This window comes from Agelaius tricolor, unplaced genomic scaffold (assembly GCF_023055355.1).
Source record: "Agelaius tricolor isolate 1412-34295 unplaced genomic scaffold, bAgeTri1.0.p SCAF_185, whole genome shotgun sequence".
NCBI lineage: Eukaryota > Metazoa > Chordata > Aves > Passeriformes > Icteridae > Agelaius > Agelaius tricolor.
Window position 1 is genome coordinate 1 of NW_027269445.1, and position 24,607 is coordinate 24,607.

Here is a 24,607-nt window from a genome sequence, read left to right on the forward strand (position 1 = left end):
CAGCGCGGGTTCCGATTGGGCGGCGCCGGTCACGGCCCCGCCCACGCGCGGCGCTGATTGGTCACCGCCCACCCCGCTGCGGAACGGCGGCCGCGCCCCCCTGTCAGGAGAGGCCACGCCCAGCGCTGCGGAGGCCACGCCTACCCCAGGGGTCCCGGGCGCTGATTGGGTGAGAAGGGAGGAGGCCACGCCCCCTTGGGGACATTGCGGGGTCACCGGGGGGTCACGGGGGACAGGGCGGGGCCTGGGGGGACACGGGGGTGACACCGCGGGGACACCGTGGGTGGTCTCGATGGCCCCGCCCCCTGCAGCCATCGCTGTCCCCAGCCCTGAGGGGACCCGTCCGTCTGTCTGTCTGTCCCTTTGTCACCTCTGTCCCTGTCTCTCTGTCCCTGTCCCAACCCCCCCATGAGCCCCCCCATGTCCCAGGCACGGGGTGGGGACAGGGACAGAGGGGACAAGGCCTGGGCACAGCAGGGCCATGGGGACACCGGGACAGCAGCTGCTGGCACCAGGGACAGGGCTGGGGACATGGGGACACAACCCAGTGACACAAGGACCTTGGGGACATGGTGCCATGTCCCAGTGACACAGTGACCTCATTGTCACAGGGACCTCAGTGACACAGGGACCTTGGGGACATTGGGGACACCTCCCAGTGACACGGTGACCTCATTGTCACAGGGACCTTGGGGACATGTCCCAGTGACACAGTGACCTTGGGGACACGGTGACCCCGGTGCCACCAGGCAGAGCCGCAGCGTTGGGTGGGGACAATGCCACCTTTTATTTACAAAACAACGGGGACAGGGTGGGGACAATGACAGGGACAAGGACAGGGACAGCGCCACCACCACAGTGTCCCCAACACCCGGGGTGACATCCCCCAATCCCAGGGTGACACTGAGGGGACAGAGGTGACAGGGATGGGACAGGGAGGGGACAGAGAGGGGACAGGGAGGGGACAGGGAGGGGACATCTAAAACTTGAACTCTTTGTACTTCTTGCCCCCCCCGCGGGCGTCCTGGGGCTGCGCCTTCCGCTTCTTCTGCTGTGGGGACACAGGGGACAGTGAGGGGACACAGGGGACAGGGAGGGGACAGGGAGGGTCACCAAAGGCCAGGGGACATGGGGGACACATGGGGGGACAGGAACGTGTAAGGGGGACAGGGAGGGGACAAGGAGGGGAGAGCGACGTCAGGATGGGGACTTGGGGACAGGAACCTCTTGTGCTTCATCCCAACTGCACAGGGCTGCCCCGAGGGGACAGTGAGGGGACAGGGAGGGGACAGAGAGGGGACAGGAGGTGGCACCTCACCTTCTGCTTGGCGGCGTGCTCGGCCACCATGTCACTGAAATCCTCCTTCTCCACCTGCGCCTGCTGCTCCCGCACGTGCTCCTCGTATTTCTGTGTCATGGCCGTGGGGTCCAGCTCCAGCTCCTCGGGGGCCAGCGCCACCTCCACGCCCTGGGCCTCTGCCACAGGGCCCTTGCGGCCCATCACCTGTGGGGGGACATTGGGGACATTGGGGACACTGTCATTGTCACCTCCTAAACCTCTGCCACGGGGCCCTTGCGGCCCATCACCTGTGAGGGGACATTGGGGACATTGGGGACACTGTCATTGTCACCTCCTAAACCTCTGCCACGGGGCCCTTGCGGCCCATCACCTGTGTGGGGACACCATGGGGACGTTGGGGACATTGGGGACATTGGGGACAGTGTCACTGTCACCTCCTAAACCTCTGCCACGGGGCCCTTGCGGCCCATCACCTGTGTGGGGACATCATTGGGGACATTGGGGACAGTGTCATTGTCACCCCCTGGGCCTCTGTCACGGGGCCCTTGCAGCCCATCACCTGTGAGGGGGACATCATTGGGGACATTGGGGACAGTGTCATTGTCACCCCCTGCGCCTCTGTCACCTGTTGGGGACATGGGGACACCATGGGGACATGGGTGACACCAATCCCGAGGTTTGTGGGGTCTCAGGGCTGTTTTGGGGGTGGTTTTGGGGTGTTTTGGGGCTCTCACCGCAGACATGTCGTAGATGTGGGTGGGGGTGGTTTTGGGGTGTTTTTTGGGTGTTTTTGGGGTGTGTTTGGGGTGTGTTTGGGGTGTGTTTGGGGTGTTTTTGGGTATTTTTGGGCTGTTTTGGGGCTGTTTTGGGGCTCTCACCGCAGACATGTCGTAGATGTGGGTGGGGGTGTTTTGAGGTGTTCTTGGGGTGTTTTGGGGTGTCTTTGGGGTGTTTTGGGGGTGTTTTGGGGTGTTTCAGGGTGTTTTTGGGGTGTTTTTGGGGTGTTTTGGGGGCTCTCACCGCAGACATGTCGTAGATGTGGGTGGGGGTGTTTTGGGGTGTTTTGGGGTATTTTTGGGGTGTTTTTGGGTGTTTTTGGGCTGTTTTTGGGGTGTTTTGGGGGCTCTCACCGCAGACATGTCGTAGATGTGGGTGGGGGTGTTTTGGGGTGTTTTGGGGTATTTTTGGGGTATTTTTGGGCTGTTTTTGGGGTGTTTTGGGGGCTCTCACCGCAGACATGTCGTAGATGTGGGTGGAGCCCATCATGGCCGTGCCCACGGTCGCCGTTCGCTTTTCGGGGACCACCGTGAAGAGCTGGGGGGTCTCGCTCCTGTTTGGGGGGGTCAGGATGGGTGCGGGGGCTCCTGATCACCCCAAAACCACCCCCAGCACCCCAAAACCCCCCCCTACACCCCAACAATCCCAAACCCCAAATCCCCAAGTCCCCCCAGACCCCCTTGATTCCCCCAAAACTCCTCTGAGGCCCCCAAACTCCCCAAAAACCCCAAACCCCTCAAAAATCCCCCGGCCCCATAAAATTCCCCCCTGAACCCCAAACTTCTCCAGTGCCCCAAACTCCCCTGAGCCCCCCAAAAAACTCCCCAAAACACCCCCAAAAAAAACCCTGAACCCCAAACTGCTGCAGTTCCCCAAACCTCCCTGAGACCCTTAAAATCCCCCAAACCCCCCAAAACCCCAAAATCCCCCAAAAAACTCCCCTAAAATCCCTCTCCAAAACTCCAAACCTCCCCAAAATCCCCCCCAAACTCCCCCAAAACCCCAAAGCCCCCCCAAATCCCCCAAAAACCTCCCCAACCGCCCCCCAAAACCTCCCCAAACCTCACCCTAAAATCCCTCCAAACACCTCCAAAAAATCCCTCCAAAAACCCCAAAGCCCCCCAAAACTCCCCTAAAAATCCCCCAATCCCCCCCCAAACCCCAAAATTCCCCAAGCCCACCCCCCAAAAACCTCTCCAAAACCTCCCCAAACCCCACCAAAATCCCTCAAACCCCTCCCCAAAAACCATTCCAAAACCCCAAAATCCCCCCCAAAATCCCCCAAAAATCCCCCCCAAAATCCCCCCAAAACCCATCAAAATCCCCCCAAAATCCCCCCGAAATTCCCCGCAAAATCCCCCCAAAACCCCCCAAAAATCCTCCCTAAATCCCCCCAAATCCCCAAATTCCCCCCAAATCCCCCAAATTCCCCCCAAAATTCCCCAAATTCCCCCCAAAATCCCCCAAATCCCCCCTCACCCGTCCATGGCCTCCTCGATTTTCTTCTTGCGCAGCTCAATCAGCTCCGGGGTCTCCATCCCGGCCGGCACCGAGGAGAAGCCCCCAGGGGTGATCAAACCACTGAGGGGGGAATTGGGGGGTCAGGGGCACCCCAGGAACTCAGGGGCACCCCGAAAGTTGTGGGGTGTCCCCCCAGTTCATCTCAGAGGGGATTGAACCAGCCCCGTTCCCTGCCCCAAAGAAAAACCCCAAAGGATTCTCCTCTAATGGGGGATTTGGGGGTTCAGGGGGTCCTTGGGGGTTCCCCTGAGTTTTTGGGGTCCCCCCCGAGTTCTTGGGGTCCCCCCGAGTTCTTGGGGTCCCCCTGAGCTTTTGGGATCCCCCTGAATTTTTGTGGGCCCCCCCTCAGTTCATTTCAGAGGGGTGAACCCCATTCCCCACCCCACAGAAAACCCCACAGGGTTCTCCTTTTATGGGGGGGATTTTGGGGGTTCAGGGAGTCCTTGGGGGTCCCCCTGAGCTCTTGGGGGTCGCCCTGAGTTCTTGGGGTGCCCCTGGGTGCTTGGGGGTCCCCCCAGTTTGCCTCAGAGAAGGACGAACCCCATTCCCCACCCCACAGAAAACCCCACAGGATTTCCCCTTTATGGGGGGATTTGGGGGTTCAGGGGGTCCCAATCAGTTTTTGGGGTGCCCCTGACTTTTCTGGGGTTCCCTGTGAGTTTTTTAGGGTGCCCCCAGCTGTCCATGGAGGGGTGAACCCCACTCCTCACCCCAAATTTATCGCCCCTTTCTGAGGGATTTTGGGGGGGTTTAGGGGACACCCGGGAGATTTTTTGGGGTACCCCTGAGATCTTTGGGGTGCCCCTGATTTTTTGGGGGGCACCCCCGAATTTTTGGGGGTGTCCATGGAGAGGGTGAACCCCACTCCTCACCCCAAATTATCGCCCCTATATGAGGGATTTTGGGGACACTTGAGAGATTTTTTGGGGCACCCCTGAGTTTTTTGGGGTGCCCCTGAGTTCTGGGGGTTCCCTGTGAGTTTTTTGGGGTCCCCCTGAGTTTTTGGGGTGCTCCCCAGCTGTGTCCCCCCACTCCTCACCCCAGATTTATCGCTCCTTTCTGGGGGAATTCGAGGGGGTTTAGGGGACACCTGGGAGATTTTTTGGGGTGCCCCCGGTATTTCTGGGGTGCCCCCGGTATTTTCGGGGTGCCTACCTGTCGGCAGGGGTGATGAACCCGGTCTCATCCGGTTTTTCTTCGTCGCTCTCCTCCTCCTCCTCCTCCTCCGAGGATTCCTCGTCCGAGGGCTCCAGCTCCCCCCAGGGCGTGCGGTCGATCTCCTCCTCCTCCTCCTTGGTCTGGGGGGGCCCCGGGGGGGTCACTCGGGGATTTGGGGGGGTCCCAGGGGGTTTGGGGGGGTCGGGCAGGGGGATTTTGGTGGAGATTTGGGGTTTTTTTGGGGTTTTTTTGGGTTTTTTTGGGGGGTTTTTTGGGGTTTTTTTGACGCTTGGAAAGGGGATTTGGGTGTGGGGTTATGGAGACCCCAAATCTGGGGGGGGCCCGGGGAGGTCACTCAGGGATTTGGGGGTCCCAGGGGATTTGGGGGGTCCCATGGGGTTTGAGGGGGTTGGGCAGGGGGATCTTGGGGGATTTTGGGGGATTTTTGGGGTTTTTTTGGATGCATTTGGGTGTGGGGTTATGGAGATCCCAAATCTGGGGGGGCCCGGGGAGGTCACTCAGGAATTTGGGGGTCCCAGGGGATTTGGGGGGTCCCAGGGGGTTTGGGGGGGTCAGGCAAGGGGATTTTGGAGGAGGGATTTGGAGATTTTTGCATTATTTTGGGGCGATTTTGGAGTTTTTTGGGGTTTTTGGATGCTCATAAAGGGGATTTGGGTGTGGGGTTATGGAGACCGCAAATCTGGGGGGTGGCTGGGGGGAGGCACTCAGGAATTTGGGGGTCCCAGGGGATTTGGGGGGTCCCAGGGGGTTTGAGGGGGTTGGGCAGGGGGATTTTGAGGGATTTTTGGGGTTTTTTTGGATGCATTTGGGTGTGGGGTTATGGAGACCCCAAATCTGGGGGGGGCCCGGGGAGGTCACTCAGGAATTTGGGGGTCCCAGGGGATTTGGGGGGTCCCAGGGGGTTTGGGGGGTCGGGCAAGGGGATTTTGGAGGAGGGATTTGGGGATTTTTGCATTATTTTGGGGCAATTTTGGAGTTTTTTGGGGTTTTTGGATGCTCGTAAAGGGGATTTGGCTGTGGGGTTATGGAGACCCCAAATCTGGGGGGTGGCTGGGGGGAGGCACTCAGGAATTTGGGGGTCCCAGGGGATTTGGGGGGTCCCAGGGGGTTTGAGGGGGTCGGGCAGGGGGATTTTGAGGGATTTTTGGGGTTTTTTTGGATGCATTTGGGTGTGGGGTTATGGACACCCCAAACCTGGGGATCCCAGGGAGATCCCATGGGATGTGGGGGGTCCCATGGGGTTTGTGGGGTCCCATGGGGTTTGGGGGCTCCTGGGGAGATCCCATGGGGTTTGGGGGGGTCCCGTGGGATTTGGGGGGATCCCAGTGGGATTTGGGGGCTCCTGGGGGGATTTGGGGGGGTCCCAGGGAGATCCCAGTGGATTTAGAGGGTCCAGTGGGGTTTGGGGGAGCCCCAGTGGGATTTGGGGGGCTCCCATGGGGTTTGGGGGAGTCCAGTGGGGTTTGGGGGGGTCCAGTGGGGTTTGGGGGGCTCCCATGGGGTTTGGGGGGGGTCCCACGGGATTTGGGGGGGTCTCACGGGGTTTGGGGGTCCCAAATCCAGCCCCCATCACCTGGAACTCGGCGGCGTTGGTCCCGAACACGTCCCCATAGAGCGGCTTCCCCGTCTCGTCCACGGGCGGCTTCCCCCAGCCCCCGGCGTGGTACCCGAAGGAGCAGCCCTGGGGGGGGACACCCCAAAATCATCCTGGGCACCCCGAAATTACCCTGAAACCCGCCCCCAAAGCGTCCTGCACCCTGCAGCAGCAAAAAAACCCCAAAATCCCCCCCGAAAAACCTCCAAAATCCCCCTAAAAAACACCAAAAACCCCCAAAATTCCCCCACTCAGGACCCCCAAAAGAACCCCAAAATCCCCCCCGAAAAACCTCCAAAATCCCCCTAAAAAACACCAAAAACCCCCAAAATTCCCCCACTCAGGACCCCCAAAAGAACCCCAAAATCCCCCCCCGAAAAACCTCCAAAATCCCCCCAAAAACCACCCCAAAACTCCCAAAAACCCTAAAAAAACCCCCAAACATCCCAAAACCCCCCAAAACCACCCAAAATCCCCTCCTAAAAACACCCAAACACCCCCACCCCACAGCACCAAAAACCCCCAAAATCCCCCCCCAAAAAACTCCCAATTCCCCCCAAAAAAAACCCCAAACCCCCCAAAAAACCCTAAAAAAACCCCCAAACATCCCAAAACCCCCCAAAACCACCCAAAATCCCCTCCTAAAAACACCCAAACACCCCCACCCCGCAGCACCAAAATCCCCCACAAAAAAAACCCCAAAACCCCTCCAAAAAACCCCAAAATCCCCCAAAACAACCATAAATCCCCTCCTAAAGACACCCAAACACCCCCACCCTGCAGCACCAAAAAACCCCAAAAACCTCCAAAATCCCCCTAAAAAACCCCAAATTTCCTCCCCAAAATCCCCCCCAAAAACCTCCCACTTCCCCCAAAAAAAAAACCCAAAAAACCCTAAAAAAAACCCCAAACATCCCAAAACCCCCCAAAACCACCCAAAATCCCCTCCTAAAAACACCCAAACACCCCCACCTTGCACCCCCCAAAAAAAACCCCAAAACCTCCAAAATCCCCCCCCAAAAACCCCAAATTTCCCCCCCAAAATCCCCCCAAAAACCCCAAATTTCCTCCCCAAAAACCCCAAACCCCCCAAAAACCCCACAAGCAGCCCCAAACCCCACTCACCTCGGGGATGGGGGAGTTGAGCCCCGGGATTTTGAGGTTGGGGTAGGAGGGGGGGGGTCCATAGCGCTGCATGGCGATCAGCCAGGGCGGGGGCACCTTGTGGGCGTTCTGGGGGGGCACGGGGGGGTCAGCGCCCCCAAAACACCCCCGGGACCCCCCAAAAAAAACCCCAAATCCAACCCAGGACCCCCCAAAACAACCCCAAATCTGCACCAGGACCCCCAAAAAAAACCCCCAAATCCAGGGATTGGAGGGGGGTAAAGGAAGGGGTGTCCTCCCCCCCCGCAGGCAGGGCATGGAACATTCCTGGGGGGGGTCAGTGCCCCTAAAACACCCCCGGGACCCCAAAAAAACCCCAAATCCAACCCAGGACCTCCAAAAAAACCCCAAATCTGCACCAGGACCCCCAGAAAAAACCCCCAAATCCAGGGATTGGAGGGGGGGGTAAAGGAAGGGGTGTCCTCCCCCCCTAGGGCAGGGCATGGAACATTCCTGGGGGGGGTCAGCGCCCCCAAAACACCCCCGGGACCCCAAAAAAACCCCAAATCCAACCCAGGACCTCCAAAAAAACCCCAAATCTGCACCAGGACCCCCAGAAAAAACCCCCAAATCCAGGGATTGGAGGGGGGGTAAAGGAAGGGGTGTCCTCCCCCCCCGCAGGCAGGGCATGGAACATTCCTGGGGGGGGTCAGTGCCCCTAAAACACCCCCGGGACCCCAAAAAAACCCCAAATCCAACCCAGGACCTCCAAAAAAAACCCCAAATCTGCACCAGGACCCCAGAAAAAACCCCCAAATCCAGGGATTGGAGGGGGGGGTAAAGGAAGGGGTGTCCTCCCCCCTAGGGCAGGGCATGGAACATTCCTGGGGGGGGTCAGTGCCCCCAAAACACCCCCGGGACCCCAAAAAAACCCCAAATCCAACCCAGGACCTCCAAAAAAACCCCAAATCTGCACCAGGACCCCCAGAAAAAAACCCCAAATCCAGGGATTGGAGGGGGGGGTAAAGGAAGGGGTGTCCTCCCCCGCTAGGGCAGGGCATGGAACATTCCGGGGGGGGGTCAGTGCCCCTAAAACACCCCCGGGACCCCCCAAAAAAACCCCAAATCTGCACCAGGACCCCCAAAAAAACCCCAAATCCAGTCCAGGACCTCCCAAAAAAACCCCAAATCCAACCCAGGACCCCCAAAAACCCCAAATCCAATCCAGGACCCAAAATCACAGCAGGGATTTGGGGGGGGTAAAGGAAGGGGTGTCCTCCCCCCTCCCAGGCAGGGCATGGAACATTCCTGAGAGGGTCAGTGCCCCTAAAACACCCCCGGGACCCCCAAAAAACCCCAAATCTGCACCAGGACCCCAAAATCAGGGATTAGGGGGGGCCCTAAAGGAAGGGGTATCCCCCCCCCCCCCCCCAGGGCAGGACATGGAACATTCCAGGGGCTTGGGGTGGGATTTGGGGTTTGGGTGGATTTGGGGTGGATTTGGGATGGATTTGGGGTTTGGGGTGGATTTGGGGTGGATTTGGGGTTCCCTCACCGGTCCCACAGGCACACCCAGGGATTTGGGATGGTTTTGGGATGGATTTGGGGTTTGGGATGGATTTGGGGTAGATTTGGGATGGTTCTGGGGTGGTTTTGGGGTGCCCTCACCGGCCCCACAGGCATGCACAGGGATGTGGGATTTGGGATGGTTTTAGGGTGATTTTGGGGTGTTTTTGGGGTGTCCTCACCGGCCCCATGGGCATGCCCAGGGAGTTGAGATTTGGGATGGTTTTAGGATGGTTTTGGGGTGGATTTGGGATGGTTTTAGGGTGATTTTGGGGTGTCCTCACTGGCCCCACGGGCATGCCCAGGGATTTGAGATTTGGGATGGTTTTGGGGTGGTTTTGGGGTGGTTTTGGGGTGTTTTTGGGGTGTTTCTGGGCTGTTTTTGGGGTGCCCTCACCGGCCCCACGGGCATGCCCAGCGCGATCCGCAGCTCGTCCGAGAGATCTCCCGGCTTCTTCTCCTTGAGCCGCGTCTCAAACTCCTTCCCCTGGGGACACCAAGGGACAACGAGGTCACCAAGGGGACAACAGGGTGGTGACAACCCCAAAAAACCAACCAGGATGGCACCAAAGCCCCCAAAATCCCACAGGGATGTCCCAAAAGCCACCAATGTCCACCCAAGATGTCTCCAATGCTGCCAATGCCATCCCCAGGATGGTCCCAAACCCCCAAATGTTCAACCAGGATCTCCCCAAAGTCACAAAATCCAACCAGGATGTCCCCAAAATCCAACCAGGACATTTCCAAAGCCCAAAATGTCCAACCAAGATATCCTCAAAACCCCAAATCTTCAACCAGGACATCTCCAAACCCCAAAAACTCCAACCAGGACGTCCTGAAACCTCCAAAATCCAACCAAGGTGTCCCCAAATGTCCCCCAGGCCACCCCTAAAGCCCCAGGTGTCCTCCCAGGTGTCCCCAAATCTCCAAAATCCAACCAGGACATCTCCAAACCTCCAAAACTCCAACCAGGATGTCCCCAAATGTCCCCCAGGACATCTCCAAACCCCAAACCTCCAACCAGGACGTCCTGAAACCCCCAAAATCCAACCAAGGTGTCCCCAAATGTCCCCCAGGACATCTCCAAACCCCCAAAACTCCAACCAGGATGTCCCAAAATCCAACCAGGACATCTCCAAACCCCAAAACTCCAACCAGGATGTCCCCAAAATCCAACCAAGGTGTCCCCAAATGTCCCCCAGGGACATCTCCAAACCCCAAACCTCCAACCAAGATGTCCTGAAACCCCCAAAATCCAACCAAGGTGTCCCCAAATGTCCCCCAGGACATCTCCAAACCCCCAAAATCCAACCAGGACATCTCCAAACTTCCAAACTCCAATCAGGATGTCCCAAAACCCCCAAAATCCAACCAAGATGTCCCCAAATGTCTCCCAGGACATCTCCAAACTTCCAAAACTCCAATCAAGATGTCCCAAAACCTCCAAAATCCAACCAAGGTGTCCCCAAATGTCCCCCAGGCCAGCCCTGAAGCCCCAGGTGTCCTCCCAGGTGTCCCCAGGTGTCCCCACCTCGTAGTAGAGGTCCCCATGGATGGTCAGCTTGGGCTTGGTCTGCCACTTGAAGAAGGCATCGTGCAGTTTCTGGTAGTCGATGTCGATCTTGCCCATCTTGGGCCGCACCTTCTCCCTCATCTTGGACTTCATGGTCTTCTGCTCCTCCTGGGGACAGCGCAGGGGACACTGGGGACACGCCCGGGGCCGCGGGGACACCCCAGGAGCAGCCACCGAGGGACACAGGTGTGACCGTGCTGGGCACAAGGTCACAAAACCAACCAGGGGGGCCCAAACCCAACCAGGGGGTCCCCAAACCCAACCAGGGGGGCCCAAACCCAACCAGGGGGTCCCCAAACCCAACCGGGGGATCCCCAAATCTCCAAAACCCAACCAGGGGGTCCCAAACCCAACCAGGGGGTCCCCAAACCCAACCGGGGGATCCCCAAATCTCCAAAACCCAACCAGGGGGTCCCCAAACCCAACCAGGGGGTCCCCAAACCCAACCAGGGGATCCCCAAATCTCCAAAACCCAACCAGGGGGTCCCCAAATCCAACCAGGGTGTCCCCAAATCCAACCAGGGGGTCCTCAAAAGAAGAACCTCCCCAAACCCATCCCCAAACCCCTCCCATGGCCCTGGCCACCCTCACACTGTCCCTGAGGTGTCCCTGAGGTGTCCCCAAGGTGTCCCCAAGCTGTCCCCACCTTCTCCTGCAGGGCCTCCCTCATCTCCTGGATGCCGGTGCGTTTGATGAACTCGGGCAGCTCGAAGGGCGGTTTCTCGATGCCCCTCTTGCCCTGCAGGTATTTCCTCTTGAAGCACCAGTGCCGCGGCACCGGCACCGAGTTCCGCGTGGCCTTCAGGTGCACCAGGAGCTTGGGGTCCTGCGCGGTCACATCGTGCATCTCCACCACGTCAGGGCGGGCCACCAGCTGTGGGGACAGTGGGGACAGCAGGGGACATCAGGGGACAGCAAAGGGACAGCAGGGGACATCAGGGGACAGCAAAGGGGACATCAGGGGACAGCAAAGGGACAGCAGAGGACATCAGGGGACAGCAAGGGGACAGCAGGGGACATCAGGGGACAGCAAAGGGACAGCAGGGGAGTTAGCAGGGACAGCCTCAAAATGGCTCTGGAGGAGCCTAAGTGACCTCTGGGCAGTCACATCATGCACCTCCACCATGTCAGGGCGGGCCACCAGCTGGGGACAGCAAAGGGACAGCAGGGGACATCAGGGGACAGCAAGGGGACAGCAGGGGACATCAGGGGACAGTAAGGGGACATCAGGGGAGTTAGCAGGGAGAGCCTTAGAGTGGCTCTGTGGGACACAAAGTGACCTCAGGGTGGTCACATCGTGCATCTCCACCATGTCAAGGTGGGCCACCAGCTGTGGGGACAGCAAAGGGACAGCAGGGGAGTTAGCAGGGACAGTCCCAGGGTGGCTCTGTGGGACACAAAGTGACCTCAGGGTGGTCACATCGTGCATCTCCACCATGTCAGGACAGGCCACCAGCTGGGGACAGCAAAGGGACAGCAGGGGACATCAGGGGAGTTAGCAGGGACAGCCTTAGAGTGGCTCTGTGGGACACAAAGTGACCTCTGGATAGTCACATTGTCCATCTCCACCATGTCAAGGTGGGCCACCAGCTGTGGGGACAGTGGGGACAGCAGGGGACAGTCGGGGATGGCAGGGGACATCAGGGGAGTTAGCAGAGAGAGGCCCAGGGTGGCTCTGTGGGACACAAAGTGACCTCAGGGTGGTCACATCGTGCATCTCCACCGTGTCCAGGTGGGCCACCAGCTGGGGACAGCAAAGGGACATCAGGGGAGTTAGCAGGGTGGCTCTGTGGGACACAAAGTGACCTCAAGGTGGTCACATTGTCCATCTCCACCATGTCAGGACAGGCCACCAGCTGGGGACAGCAAAGGGACAGCAGGGGATGAAGGAGAGTGAGGGGAGGAGAGCCCCAGAATGGTGCTGGGGACATCAAAGTGACCTTGGGTGGGGCCATAGGACACCAGGGTGGCACTGGTGGGGTGACAAGGAGAAGACTGAGGTCCCAAGGGGACCCCAGGTGGGCAGCTGGGACGCCAGTGTCCCCAGGAAGGTGACAAGGGCACATTGTGTGGCTCCACCCCTGGGGCTCCCAGGGGACAGGAGGTGTCACCTCAGGGCTGTCCCCAGCTCCAAGTGCCACCCACACCCACGGGGGAGGGGACAGGGCCGTGTCTGTCCCCGAGTGTCACCTGCTTCAGCTCGGCCACTGTGAACCTGTTCATGCGCCGCAGCTTCTTCTTGGACAGCTTGGGGACCTCCTGCTTCTTCTCCTGGGGACACGTGGGGACAGCTCGAGTGACACGGGGAGGGTGGCACCCGATGGCGGCGCCCGCTGTCCCTGTCCCCCCATCAGGGACTGTCCCCTCCTTCCCAGTCCCTGCTGTCACCACCCCCAGTCAGTGTCCCCAAACGCCCCTGCCTTGTCCCCAACTCAGTACCAGCTCCAGCTGCCACCTCCCGTCACCCTCAATGTCACCCCACTGTCCCCCGTGTCCCCAGTGCCACTGGATCATCCCATCACTGCCCCTGTCCCCAATGTCCCCAATGTCCCCGTGTCACCTGCTCATCCTCAGAGCTGTCCCCAATGTCCCCCTGTCACCTGCTCATCCTCAGAGCTGTCCCCATGTCCCCAATGTCCCCCTGTCCCTGTGTCACCTGCTCATCCTCAGAGCTGTCCCCATGTCACCAATGTCCCCATGTCCCCGTGTCACCTGCTCATCCTCAGAGCTGTCCCCAATGTCCCCATGTCCCCAGTGTCACCTGCTCATCCTCAGAGCTGTCCCCGTCACTGCCCCTGGTGCCATCCTCGGGTCCCTTTTTCCGGGGGGCCCCGGTGCTCTCAGTTCGCTCCGCCCGCTCCGGCTCCTTCTCCTTGTCCTTCTTCACCTCATCCGTCAGCTGGGGAGGGGACAGGGACAGGGGATGGGGACAGGGGACAGAGATCAGGGACAAGGACAGGGGAGAGGGGCACCCAGGGGACAGGGACAGGGGTCAGGGGACAGGGTTAGGGAGAGGGGACAAGGGTCAGGGACAGGGATGGGGACAGGGCCAGGGAGAGGCAACAGAGTCAGGGAGAGGGGACAGGGTCAGAGGACAGGGGACACAGGTCAGCAGGTGGCCAAGGGTGACACTGGGGTGACCCTCAGCACCCAGGGGTGACCCCTGGCATCCAAGAGTGACCCAGGAGTGACCCTTGGCACCCAGGAATGGCCCCTGACACCCAGGGGTGACCCCTCACACCCAGCAGTGATCCTGAAACCCAGGGGTCACCCTGTCACCCAGATGTGACCCAGCAGTGACCCCTGGCACCCAAAGGTGCCACCAGCACCCTCCAAGTGTCACCTTGAAGGCCTCGAAGATCCTCTTGAAGAAGACGAAGTTGGGGTCGTAGATCTCGGGCTCCTCGCTCACGTACTCGATCTCCACCTCGGGGGCGTCCCCGGCCGCGGGCTCGGGGTCCCCCCGGGCGGGGGTCGGGGTTGGGGCCCCCTCCCGGGCCCCGCCCCTCCCCCGCTTCTTCTTCTTCCGGTTCCGGCGCTTCCGGTTCCGCTGGGAGGGGACAAAAGGGACAGTGAGGGGACATGGAGGTGACACAGGAGGGGACAAAAGGGGACAGTGAGGGGACATGGAGGTGACACAGGAGGGGACAAAAGGGGACAGTGAGGGGACATGGAGGTGACACAGGAGGGGACAAAAAGGGACAGTGAGGGGACATGGAGGTGACACAGGAGGGGACAAAAAGGGACAGTGAGGGGACATGGAGGTGACACAGGAGGGGACAAAAGGGACAGTGAGGGGACATGGAGGTGGGACAGGAGGGGACAAAAGGGACAGTAAGGGGACATGGAGGTGACACAGGTTCCACTAACTGGGGGGACAGAAGGCGACAGTGAGGGGACATGGAGGTGACACAGGAGGGGACAGAAGGGACAGTGAGGGGACATGGAGGTGGGACAGGTCCCTCTAATTGGGGGGACAAAGGGGGACCCCCAATGGGATGTCAGAAGAGGGGACAAAGGTGACACGAAGGTGACACAAGTGACCCCAGAGTGAGGCACACCCCCTGCACTTGGTGGGGACAAAACGGGGACACTGGGGTGGCACTGAGAGGGGACAGATCCTCCCAGTAAGGGGACAGGAAAGGGACATTGGGGTGACCCCAAAGTGACCCAAACCCACCCATGGCCACCAAGGGAGGGGACAACAATGGCACCCCAGGGACACAGGTGACCCCAGAGCCATCCAAACCCCCTCCCACATAAACCCATCCATGACCCCCCCGGGAAATTTGGGGCACCCATGGGACCCCCCCCATCCCCCCAGTGTGGGTGGGGGTGGCCTGTCCCCCATTGTCCCCTCTGTCACCTCCTTTTTGGACGTCCCCGTGTCCTCCTCAGCCTCGGAGGCCGACGCCGACGCCCGGAGCTCCGTCTCCATCTCGTCCTCGGCTGGGGGCACACGGGGGACAGGGCTGTCACCCCCACCTCTGGGTGCTACCAACACCTCTGGGTGTCACCCCCACCTCTGGGTGCCACCAACACCTCTGGGTGTCACCCCCACCTTTGGTGTCACCAACACCTCTGGGTGTCACCCCCACCTCTGGGAGCCACCCCCACCTCTGGGTGCCACTCTCCCATCTCTGGGTGCCACCCCCACCTTTGGGTGTCACCCCCACCTCTGGGTGCCACCAACACCTCTGGGTGCCACCAACACCTCTGGTGTCACCCCCACCTCTGGGTGTCACCAACACCTCTGGGTGCCACCCCCACCTTTGGTGTCACCAACACCTCTGGGTGTCACCCCCACCTCTGGGTGTCACCCCCACCTTTGGGTGCCACTCTCCATCTCTGGGTGTCACCCCCACCTTTGGCAGGGGGCACCCAGTGGGGACTGGGGGACACTGAGAGTGGCACAGGGGGTGGCAGCAGGCACTGTGGTGACATAAGGGGTGGCAGGGGACACTAGGGGTGGCACAGGGGGACACTGGGAGGCAGCAGGGGACAGTGTGGGTGGCACTGGGGACAATGTGGGTGGCACTGGAGGTGGCAGGGGACACTGGGTGGTGGCAGGGGACACTGGGGGTGGCACTGTGGGTGACACTGGGGACACCGAGGTGGCACTGGGGACACTGGAGGTGGCACAGGGGGTGGCAGGAGACACTGTGGGTGGCACGGGAGCTGGCAAGGGACACTGGAGGGTGGCAGGGGACACTTGGGGTGGCACTGGAGGTGGCAGGGAGCACTGAGGGTGACACTGGGGACACTGAGGGTGGCACTGGGGACACTGGGGGTGACACTGGGGACATTGGGGGTGGCAGGGGACACTGGGGATGGCACTGGGGACACTGGGGGTGGCACTGGGGACACTGGGGGTGACACTGGGGACACTGAGGGTGGCACTGGGGACACTGGGGGTGGCAGGGCTCACCCGACACCCCCGGCACTGTCACCAGCTCCTCCTGCCGGCTCTCCTTGAGCTGCAGGATCTTCTCCAGCGCCTGCGGGATCTTGGGGCCCACCCCGGAGTCCTCGTTCTGGGGGGGCAGGAGGGGGGGTCAGAGGGACCCCCAGGAGCCCCCCCAAAATCAGGGAGACCCCCAGGACCCACCCCAGAAATTAAGGAGACCCCAAAACTGGGGAGACTCCCAAAGCCACAGAGAGCCCCCAGACCCACAAAGACCCCTCCCCACAATAAAGGGACCCCAGCCCCACAGAGCCTCCCCAATAGAGACCCCAGACCCACAGAGACCCCTCCCCACAATAAAGGCACCCCAGACGCAAAAACCCCAAACTCAGAGACCCCAGACTCACAACAAAAGGATCCCAGGCCCACAGAGAGACCCCAAGGACCCCCACACAGAGCCCCCAGCCCCACAGACCCTCCCCAATAGAGACCCCAACCCCAGAGACCCCTCCCCACAACAGAGACCCTAAACCCAGAACCCCCAGACTCAGAGAGCCCCACAAAGCCCCCAGCTCCCCCCAACCCCAAAGACCCTCCCAAATAGAGACCCCAAACCCACAGAGACCCCTCCCCACAATAAAGAGACCCCAGACCCAGAACCCCCAGACTCAGAGCCCCCCCCAACCCCCCCCCAGCCCCACCTCTCTGCTGTCATCGCCGGGGGGCGGGGGGGGCCCGCGGGGCCGGGGGGCTCCCATGGCCAGGGGGGCTCCCATGGGGCTGCCTGGGGAGGGGGGGGACACAAAGGCGCCATCAGCCTGGGGAGGGGGTGGGGACAGGGGACAGAGGTGTCCCCACCCCCCCCCAATGTCCCCCCCCCTCACCTCGGGGGGCCAGGGGGGTCCTGGCAGCCATGGGAGCCCCCTCGGGGGGGGCGCGGGGGGCGGGGGGGGGTCAGCTTGGCCATCTCCTGCTGCCGCTCCTGCTCCAGCAGCACCGCGGCCTGGGGGGCACGGGGGGGCACGGGGGGTCAGGGGGGCTGGGTGAGCCCCCCCAAACCCAGGGGAGCCCCCCCAAACCCAGGGGAGCCCCCCAAACCCTGGGGAGCCCCTCCAAACCCAGGGGAGCCCCCCAAACCCAGGGGAGCCCCCAAACCCTGGGTGCCCCCCCCAAACCCTGGGTGCCCCCTCACCCGTTTCTGCTGCTCCAGCAGCTCCTGCTCCTTGGCCTTGTCCCCAAACGGGTGCTGGCCCTGAGGGGGGGGGACAGGGGAGCACAGTCAGGACCCCCCCAGAAACCAAGGGTGTCCCCCCAAAGTGTCACCCACGCCCCAAAAACCACAAATCCCACCCCAAAACCACCTCTCAGCTCCCCCCCCCCATGAGTACCCTCCCCAAGGTGGCCCCACCCCCTCCAACACCCCCCAGACCCCTTTAAACCCCCCCAAACCCCACAGCCCCAGACCCCCCGTGCCCCCCACCCCCCAGAGGAGCCCCCCACCCCAAAATCCCCCCTGGACCTGAGGCCTCTCCTCCTGCAGCAGCATGGCTGCTTTAACCCCCCCAAATCCCCCCCAGATCCCACATCCCCCGTGCCCCCCACCCCAAAAGGAGCCCCCCCAGACCTGAGGCCTCTCCTCCTGCAGCACCAGGGCCGCTTTAACCAGGCTCCAAATTCCCAATGAAACCCCCCCCAAAATGCCCCCAAATCCCACATCCCCGGGCCCCCCACCCCCCAAAATGAGCCCCTCCCACCCCAAAAGGAGCCCCCCACCCCAAAATGCGGCCCCCCGGACCTGCGCCCTCTCCTCCTGCAGCAGCATGGCTGCTTTAACCACCCTCCAAACTATAACGAAACCCCCCCTAAACCCCAAACCACCGAATCCCCTCATGCCCCCCCTCCCCAAAAGGAGCCCCCCACCCCAAAATCCCCCCCAGACCTGCGCCCTCTCCTCCTGCAGCACCAGGGCCGCTTTAACGCCCCCAATGAAACCCCCCCAAATCCCACATCCCCGTGCCCCCCACTCCCCAAAATGAGCCCCCCCACTCCCCAAAATGAGCCCCCCACCCCAAAATCCCCCCTGGACCTGCGCCCTCTCCTCCTGCAGCAGCATGGCCGCTTTAACCAGGCTCCAAATTCCCAATGAAACCCCCCCAAATCCCACATCCCCGTGCCCCCCACCCCCCAAAATGAGCCCCCCACCCCCCAAAGAAGCCCCCCCAGCCCAAAATGCGGCCCCCCGGACCTGTGCCCGCTCCTCCTGCAGCAGCAGCGCCGCCTGCTGCTGGGCCAGCGTCAGCCGCTCCTCCTCGCTGAGCCCCGCGGGCGGCGGCGGCGGCGGCACCGGGACCCCCCCCACGGGCCCCCCCAGGCCGAAGCCGAGCCCCAGCCCCGGCGGGGGAGGGGGGGGCACCAGGGGGTGCTGCAGGGGCAGCGCTGGGGGCAGCTGGGGGGGCACCTGAGACACCCCCGGCCCAGAGGTGAACACCACAAACACCCCGGATTGGATTGTGGAGTTTTTAATGCCCCCAACCCAAAACTGGGTGTCATTGGCCCCCCCCCACCCCAAAATTTGGGTGGTCGGGAGGGTTTTGACTCCCCTCACCCCAAAATGGAGCGTCATTGACCCCCCCCCACCCCAAAATTTAACACCACAAGATTCAGTGGTGGGAGGGAGCTGAAACTCCTGAGCCCCCCCCCCCACACCCCAAATTTGGATTCTGGAGAACTTTAACCCCCCCCCCCTAAAAAATTGGGTGCCATTGACCCCCCCCACCCCAAAATTTAACACCACAAGCACCCCCACCCCGAATTTGGGGGTGGTCTGAGGAGTTTTAACCACCCCCACCCCCCAAAATTTAACACCCTCACCACCCCAAATTTGATTTCTGGAGAATTTTAAGTCCGTCCCCCCAACCCAAAACTGGGTGTCATTGACCCCCCCCCACCCACAAATTTAACACCCCAAGATTCAGTGGTGGAAAGGGGCTGAAACTCCTGAGACCCCCACCCCAAAATTTGGGTTCTGGAGGACTTTAACCCCCCCACCCCAAAACTGGGTGTCATTGACCCCCCCCACCCCAAAATGTGGAGCTCTGAGGGGTCTTAAACTCCCCCAAAGGCACCCATGGACCCCCCCCACCCCAAATTGAGGTCCTGGGGGTGCCCTCACCAAACCCCCAGACCCCAAACCCCCCCAGAGACCCCCAAAATCCCACCTGGGGGGGCGGGGCCTTGTCCCCCTCCTCGGGGCGCAGGGCAGGGCGGCTCAGCACGATCCCAGTCTGGGGGGCACAAAGTGGGGAGGGGTCCCTGTGAGCCCCCCCTGCTTGGGACCCCCACTCTGCGAGGGTGGGGGCGGCAGGAATCCTCCCACCCCCAAAAAATGGAATAAACACCCCCCAAAATGACATTAAATCTTCAAAAAATCACATTAAACTCCCCAAAAAATTCAAATTTAACTTCCCAAAAGCCTATTAAGTCTCCCCAAAAATAACATTAAACCCCCCAAAAATTCTATTAAATCCCCCAAAAATTCTACTAAACCTCCCAAAAACCACATTAAACCCCCCAAAATTGGTCTCCCTCCTCAAAGGGACAGGGGAGAATTTGGGGTCCCCCCGTTTTGGGGCTCTCACCTGCAGGGTGTAGGCCTGGAGCCGCTCCAGGAGCTCCTCACGGGTCCCTAGGGGGGAAAGGAGGGGGTCAGGGACCCCCAAATTCTGCCCCAAAACTCCCCCAAATCCCCTCAAGTGACCCCAAAAGCCCCCAAATCTCCCCCCTTCCCCACAGATTTTCCCTCAAATGACCCCAAAACCCACAAATTTCCCATAGATTTTCCCTCAGATCTCCCCCCAGTCGCCTCAGGTGACCCCAAAACCCCCAAATTTTCCCCCTTTCCCCTCAGATCTGCCCTCACGTGATCCCAAAACACCCAAAATTTCCCTCTTCCCCTCACACATTCCCCAAGTCCCCTCAGGTGACCCCAAAACCCCCAAATTTCCCCTCCTACCCCTCATATCTCCCCCAATTTATCCCCGTTCCCCTCAGATCTCCCCTCAAGTGACCCCAAAACCTCCAAATCTCCCCAAATTTTTCTTCTCCTCAAATCTCCCCCAATTCATCCCCATTCCCCTCATATCTCCTCTCAAGTAACCCCAAAACCCCTAAATTTCCCCTCTTCCCCTCACACATCCCCCAATTCACCCCAAGTTTTCCCTCAGATTTCCCCCCAATCGCCTCAGGTGACCCCAAAAACCCCAAATTCCCTCCCTTTTCCCTCAGTTCTCCCCTCACGTGACCCCAAATCCCTCCAAGTTTTCTCTCAAATTTCCCCCAAATCGCCTCAGGTGACCCCAAAACCGCCACATTTCCCTTCCTACCCCTCAGATCTCCCCTCAAGTAACCCCAAAAACCCCCAAATTTCCCTTCTTCCCCTCCCCTCACACATCCCCGCTCTCCCCTCACGGATCCATCCCCGCTCTCCCCTCACGGATCCATCCCCGCTTTCCCCTCACGGATCCATTCCCGCTCTCCCCTCACGGATCCATCCCCGCTTTCCCCTCACGGATCTCCCCTCGCTCTCCCCTCACGGATCCATCCCCGCGCTCCCCTCACGGATCCATCCCCGCTCTCCCCTCACGGATCCATCCCCGCTTTCCCCTCACGGTTCCCCCCCGCTCCCCGCACCCTGCGCGGGGGCTCCGATGCCGGCGAGCGTGGCCTGGAGCTCGGGGTGGGCCCAGCCCGCGTAGGGCGAGCGCTCGGGGGCTCGGGGGTCCCTCAGGGGCTCCCCGGGCCCGGCCGCCGCCGCCGCCGCATCCGCGCGCTCCGCCGCCATCTTGGCGTCGCTGCCGCCGAGAGCGTCGTAGCCAATCAGAGAGCGCGGCGCCGCGCGGCGCGTGATGACGTCACGAAGTGAAGGGGAGGGGCTTGCGCGGGTATTAGGGGTAATGGGGCGGGAATGATTGACGTCACGGTGGTGAGGGTGACGTCACGGAGACTGACGAGTTAGTGACGTGAGTTCTGTTGGAATTACGTCACAGGATTCAATATACCTGCTCATTAGCATGGCCACGCCCACCCCTCTGATCGCCACATCCCCGATCCTCGTTTGCATAGCCCCGCTCATAGTTTATACACTTATTCACGCTTATTTGCATGGCACCGCCCCAAATCAGCCCTCATTTACATCACACCAGGATTTCAGCTGATTTACATGAGCCTCTTCGTGATCCAGCCCATTATTTGCATAACCGCGCTCATTATGCAGGCGAAATTCCCGCCCTCTTTCCTGGCTCCGCCCCCAAACGCGGCCATTCATTTCGCGTGAGCGCGTTTCATTTAGGCCACGCCCACCCTCATGCCTGTTAGCCACGCCCCTTTTATAGGCGGTCTTTGTACTTGACCCCGTTCATTAAGGGCGTGGCCTAACCTATTCCCGCCTTCCTTTCCGGAAGTGACGTCGCCTCCGCCGCCGCTCTACCCGGAAGTGCCGCCGCAGGTGAGCGCGCGCCGCGCGGTGGGGGCGGGGCCGGGGCGTCCCGGGGGGGTCCCGGGGGGGTCCCGGAGCCCCCCCCGCCCCTCCCTCATCCCGGGGAGCCCCGGGGATCCCTGAGCCCCCCCTCGTGTCCCCCCAGCCCCGCCCCCATCCCGGGGGTCCCTGAGCCCCCCCCGTGTCCCCCCAGCCCCGCCCCCATCCCGGGGGTCCCTGAGCCCCCCCCGTGTCCCCCCAGCCCCGCCATGTCGCGCGCCACCAAGCGGAAGCACGTGGTGAGGGAGCTGCTGGAGGAGCGCGTGCAGCCCGCGGAGGGACAGAGCGTGGTCAGGGTGAGAACCGGGACAGGGGGGGGACATCGGGGACATTGGGGACATTGTGGGGATTGGGGACAGCTGGGACGTTGGGGACAGCAGGGGGACAGAGCGTGGTCAGGGTGAGAACCGGGACAGGAGGACAGCGGGGACATCGGGGGGACACGGGGGATGGAGGACATTGGGGAGATTGGGGGGACATTGGGGAGATTGGGGGGACATTGGGGACACTGTGGGGATTGAAGACATCAAGGACACGGGGGTGACGTTGGGGACATCGGGGAGACATCAGGGACAATGGGGGGATATTGACGACATTGAGGAGAATGGGGGGACAGGGCAGGGGGATGTGGGGACATTGGGGGGACACGAGGGAAAAGACGCTGCTCTGGGGACAGAGGGGACACTGAGGGGACACCGAGGGGACCCTGAGGCCGGCCGTGTCCCCCAGGTGTTGGGGACACCGGGGAACAACCTGCACGAGGTGGAGACGGCGGAGGGGACGCGGTTCCTGGCCAGCATGCCACCGCGGTTCAGGAAGCACATCTGGATCAAGAGAGGTGACACTGCCACCCTGGCACCCTGTCATTGTCACTGTGTCATTGTCACTGTCCCTGTGTCATTGTCACCCTGTCATTGTCACCCTGTCATTGTCACCCTATCGTTGTTCAGTGTCACTGTCACCCTGTCAGTGCCACCGCGGTTCAGGAAGCACATCTGGATCAAGAGAGGTGACACTGCCACCATCACTGTCACTGTCCCTGTGTCATTGTCCTGTGTCATATCCCCTGTCATTGTCACCCTGTCACTGCCTTTGTCACCAGGGCATTGTCCCCCTGCCCTCCCCCACTGTCCCCTTGCTGTCCCCTCCCCACCCTGGGCTGTCCCCTCAGTGTCCCCTCAGTGTCCCCTCAGTGTCCCCTCTGTCCCCCCAGGTGATTTCCTGCTGGTCGATCCCATCCTGGAGGGCTCCAAGGTCAAAGCTGAAATTTCCCTGGTGCTGCTCCCGCCCCACGTGCGCTCCCTGCAGCGCCAGGGGCTCTGGTATGACCCAAACACCCCAAAAATGACCCCAAAATACCACAAAACACCCCCAAAATACCCCCAAAACCCCTAAATACCCCACCAAAACCCAAAAAACCCACCCCAATACCCCAAACACCTCAGAATGGCCCCAACATCCCCAAAACCCTGAAAATACCCCCAAAATACCCCCCAGGACCTCTAAAGTACCCCAAAACTGCCCTAGAATACCCAAAAATACCCCAAAACTGCCCCAGAATAGCCCAAAATACTCCCCCAAAATATGCCCCAAAAAACCTCAACACTGCCCCAAAATCCTCCCAAAATACCCAAAAATACCCAAAGAAAATCCCCCCAAAACCCCAATTTCTTCCTAAACTCCCAAAATCCCCTAAAATTTCCCCAAATCCTCCCAGAAATACCCCAAAACCACCCCAAAACAGCTCGGATCAGTCCAAAATACCCCAAACCTCCTCAAATCCCCCCCAAATACCCCAAAACTTCCTAAAATGCCCCAAAAACCCCAAAACTCCCACAAAAAAACCCCAAAACTCCACCAACCCCCCCCCAAAAACTCAAAAAAATCCCAAAATGCCCCAATCCCCCCTAAAATATCCCAAATTGCCCCAAATCCCCTCAGGCCCGAGGCCTTCGCGCCCCTGGAGAGGAAAAGCCCCCAGGAGGGGTGAGTTAATTAGGGGGAATTAATTAATTGGGGAGCGGTAACGGGGGTTAATTGGGATGTGTTTTAATTTAATTTTAATTTGGTAATTGGGGGCAATGAGGTGGTGTTTATTAGGGGGTGATAATGAGGATTAATTGGGAGGAAATAATGGGATCCTAATTAATTTGGGATAATGGAGGTCTTAATTGGGTGGTGATAATGGGATCTTAATTAATTTGAACTAATGGAAGTGTTAATTTGGGGGCAATAATATTAATTGGGGTTCATTAATGAGGACAATAATGGGACGTTAATTGGGGAGTAATAATTGTGGAATAATTAGGGGGGGTGATAATTTGGGGGGTTAATTGGGGGTGATAATGGGGGTGATAACTGGAGGGGTTAATTGGGGAGGTGATAATTGGGGGGTTAATTGGGGGTGATCAGTTGGGGGGTTAATTGGGGGTGTGATAACTGGGGGGGTTAATTGGGGAGGTGATAATTGAGGGGGATAATTGGGAGGGTTAATTGGGGGTTATTAATGGGGACAATAATGGGGAGGAGGGCTCAGAATGGGCTCAAGGGGACAGTTGGGGACACGGTGGCACTTTGGGGACACCGTGACCCCCCCTGTGTGACCCCCCCAGTGACGAGCAGGGGCTCTTTGTCAACACCAACCGGGGGGGGACCCCTGGGGACACCGGGGACAGCTCTGGGGACAGCGAGGACAACACGGGGGACAGCGACGGGGACAGCGAGGAGGACAATGAGGACAATGAGGAGGACACCAGGGACAGCGAGGACAGCGATGGGGACACCGAGGACACCCAAGGGGACACTGGGGACACCAGGGCCAGCTCAGAGCGCGGCAGCCGGGGACACTCGGGGGACACAGAGGACACGAGTGACACTGGGGACACCGCGGGGACTGGGGCCCCGCGGCCAAAGGACGTTGGGAACAAGGACAGGGGGGACAGGGGGGACACGGGGCAGGGCGGGGACGCTCCCCAATAAAGGATGCTGGTGGCACTGGGGTGGCTCTGGGGTGGCTCTGTGTGTCCCCTCCCCGCCAGTGACACGCGGTGACACAA

The 24,607-nt window shown here is 60.4% G+C and overlaps 2 protein-coding genes across 2 annotated transcripts; one reads left to right on the forward strand and one right to left on the reverse strand.

Moving 5' to 3' along the window:
- Window positions 1-763: 763 nt before the first annotated feature.
- On the reverse strand, window positions 764-20,886 carry SF3B2 (splicing factor 3b subunit 2). The gene is given in 23 exon segments (XM_071421091.1): window positions 764-1,051; window positions 1,319-1,504; window positions 2,531-2,630; window positions 3,557-3,658; window positions 4,754-4,896; window positions 6,351-6,458; window positions 7,497-7,604; window positions 9,439-9,528; window positions 10,573-10,722; window positions 11,261-11,488; window positions 12,805-12,885; window positions 13,376-13,513; window positions 13,958-14,164; window positions 14,981-15,063; window positions 16,043-16,148; window positions 16,720-16,776; window positions 16,778-16,802; window positions 16,903-17,021; window positions 17,211-17,270; window positions 18,264-18,476; window positions 19,237-19,302; window positions 19,657-19,703; window positions 20,708-20,886. Coding segments are annotated over 23 exon segments (2,640 nt in total). The 5' UTR covers window positions 20,859-20,886; the 3' UTR covers window positions 764-979.
- A 524-nt stretch (window positions 20,887-21,410) lies between these two features.
- Window positions 21,411-24,530, forward strand: EIF1AD (eukaryotic translation initiation factor 1A domain containing). Its single transcript, XM_071421087.1, has 6 exons — window positions 21,411-21,521; window positions 21,754-21,847; window positions 22,281-22,389; window positions 22,765-22,873; window positions 23,493-23,537; window positions 24,164-24,530. Exons 2-6 carry the CDS (start codon window positions 21,761-21,763, stop codon window positions 24,528-24,530), a joined length of 717 nt encoding a protein of 238 aa, XP_071277188.1. The 5' UTR covers window positions 21,411-21,521; window positions 21,754-21,760.
- The last annotated feature ends 77 nt before the right edge of the window (window positions 24,531-24,607 follow it).

Excerpts from the sequence above, each read along its gene's own strand:
- EIF1AD (XM_071421087.1), top strand. The coding sequence starts at position 21,761 with ATGTCGCGCGCCACCAAGCGGAAGCACGTGGTGAGGGAGCTGCTGGAG. Across the intron at positions 21,848-22,280 it reads AGGGACAGAGCGTGGTCAGG|GTGTTGGGGACACCGGGGAA; the intron begins GTGAGAACCGGG and ends CGTGTCCCCCAG. Across the intron at positions 23,538-24,163 it reads AGGAAAAGCCCCCAGGAGGG|TGACGAGCAGGGGCTCTTTG; the intron begins GTGAGTTAATTA and ends TGACCCCCCCAG.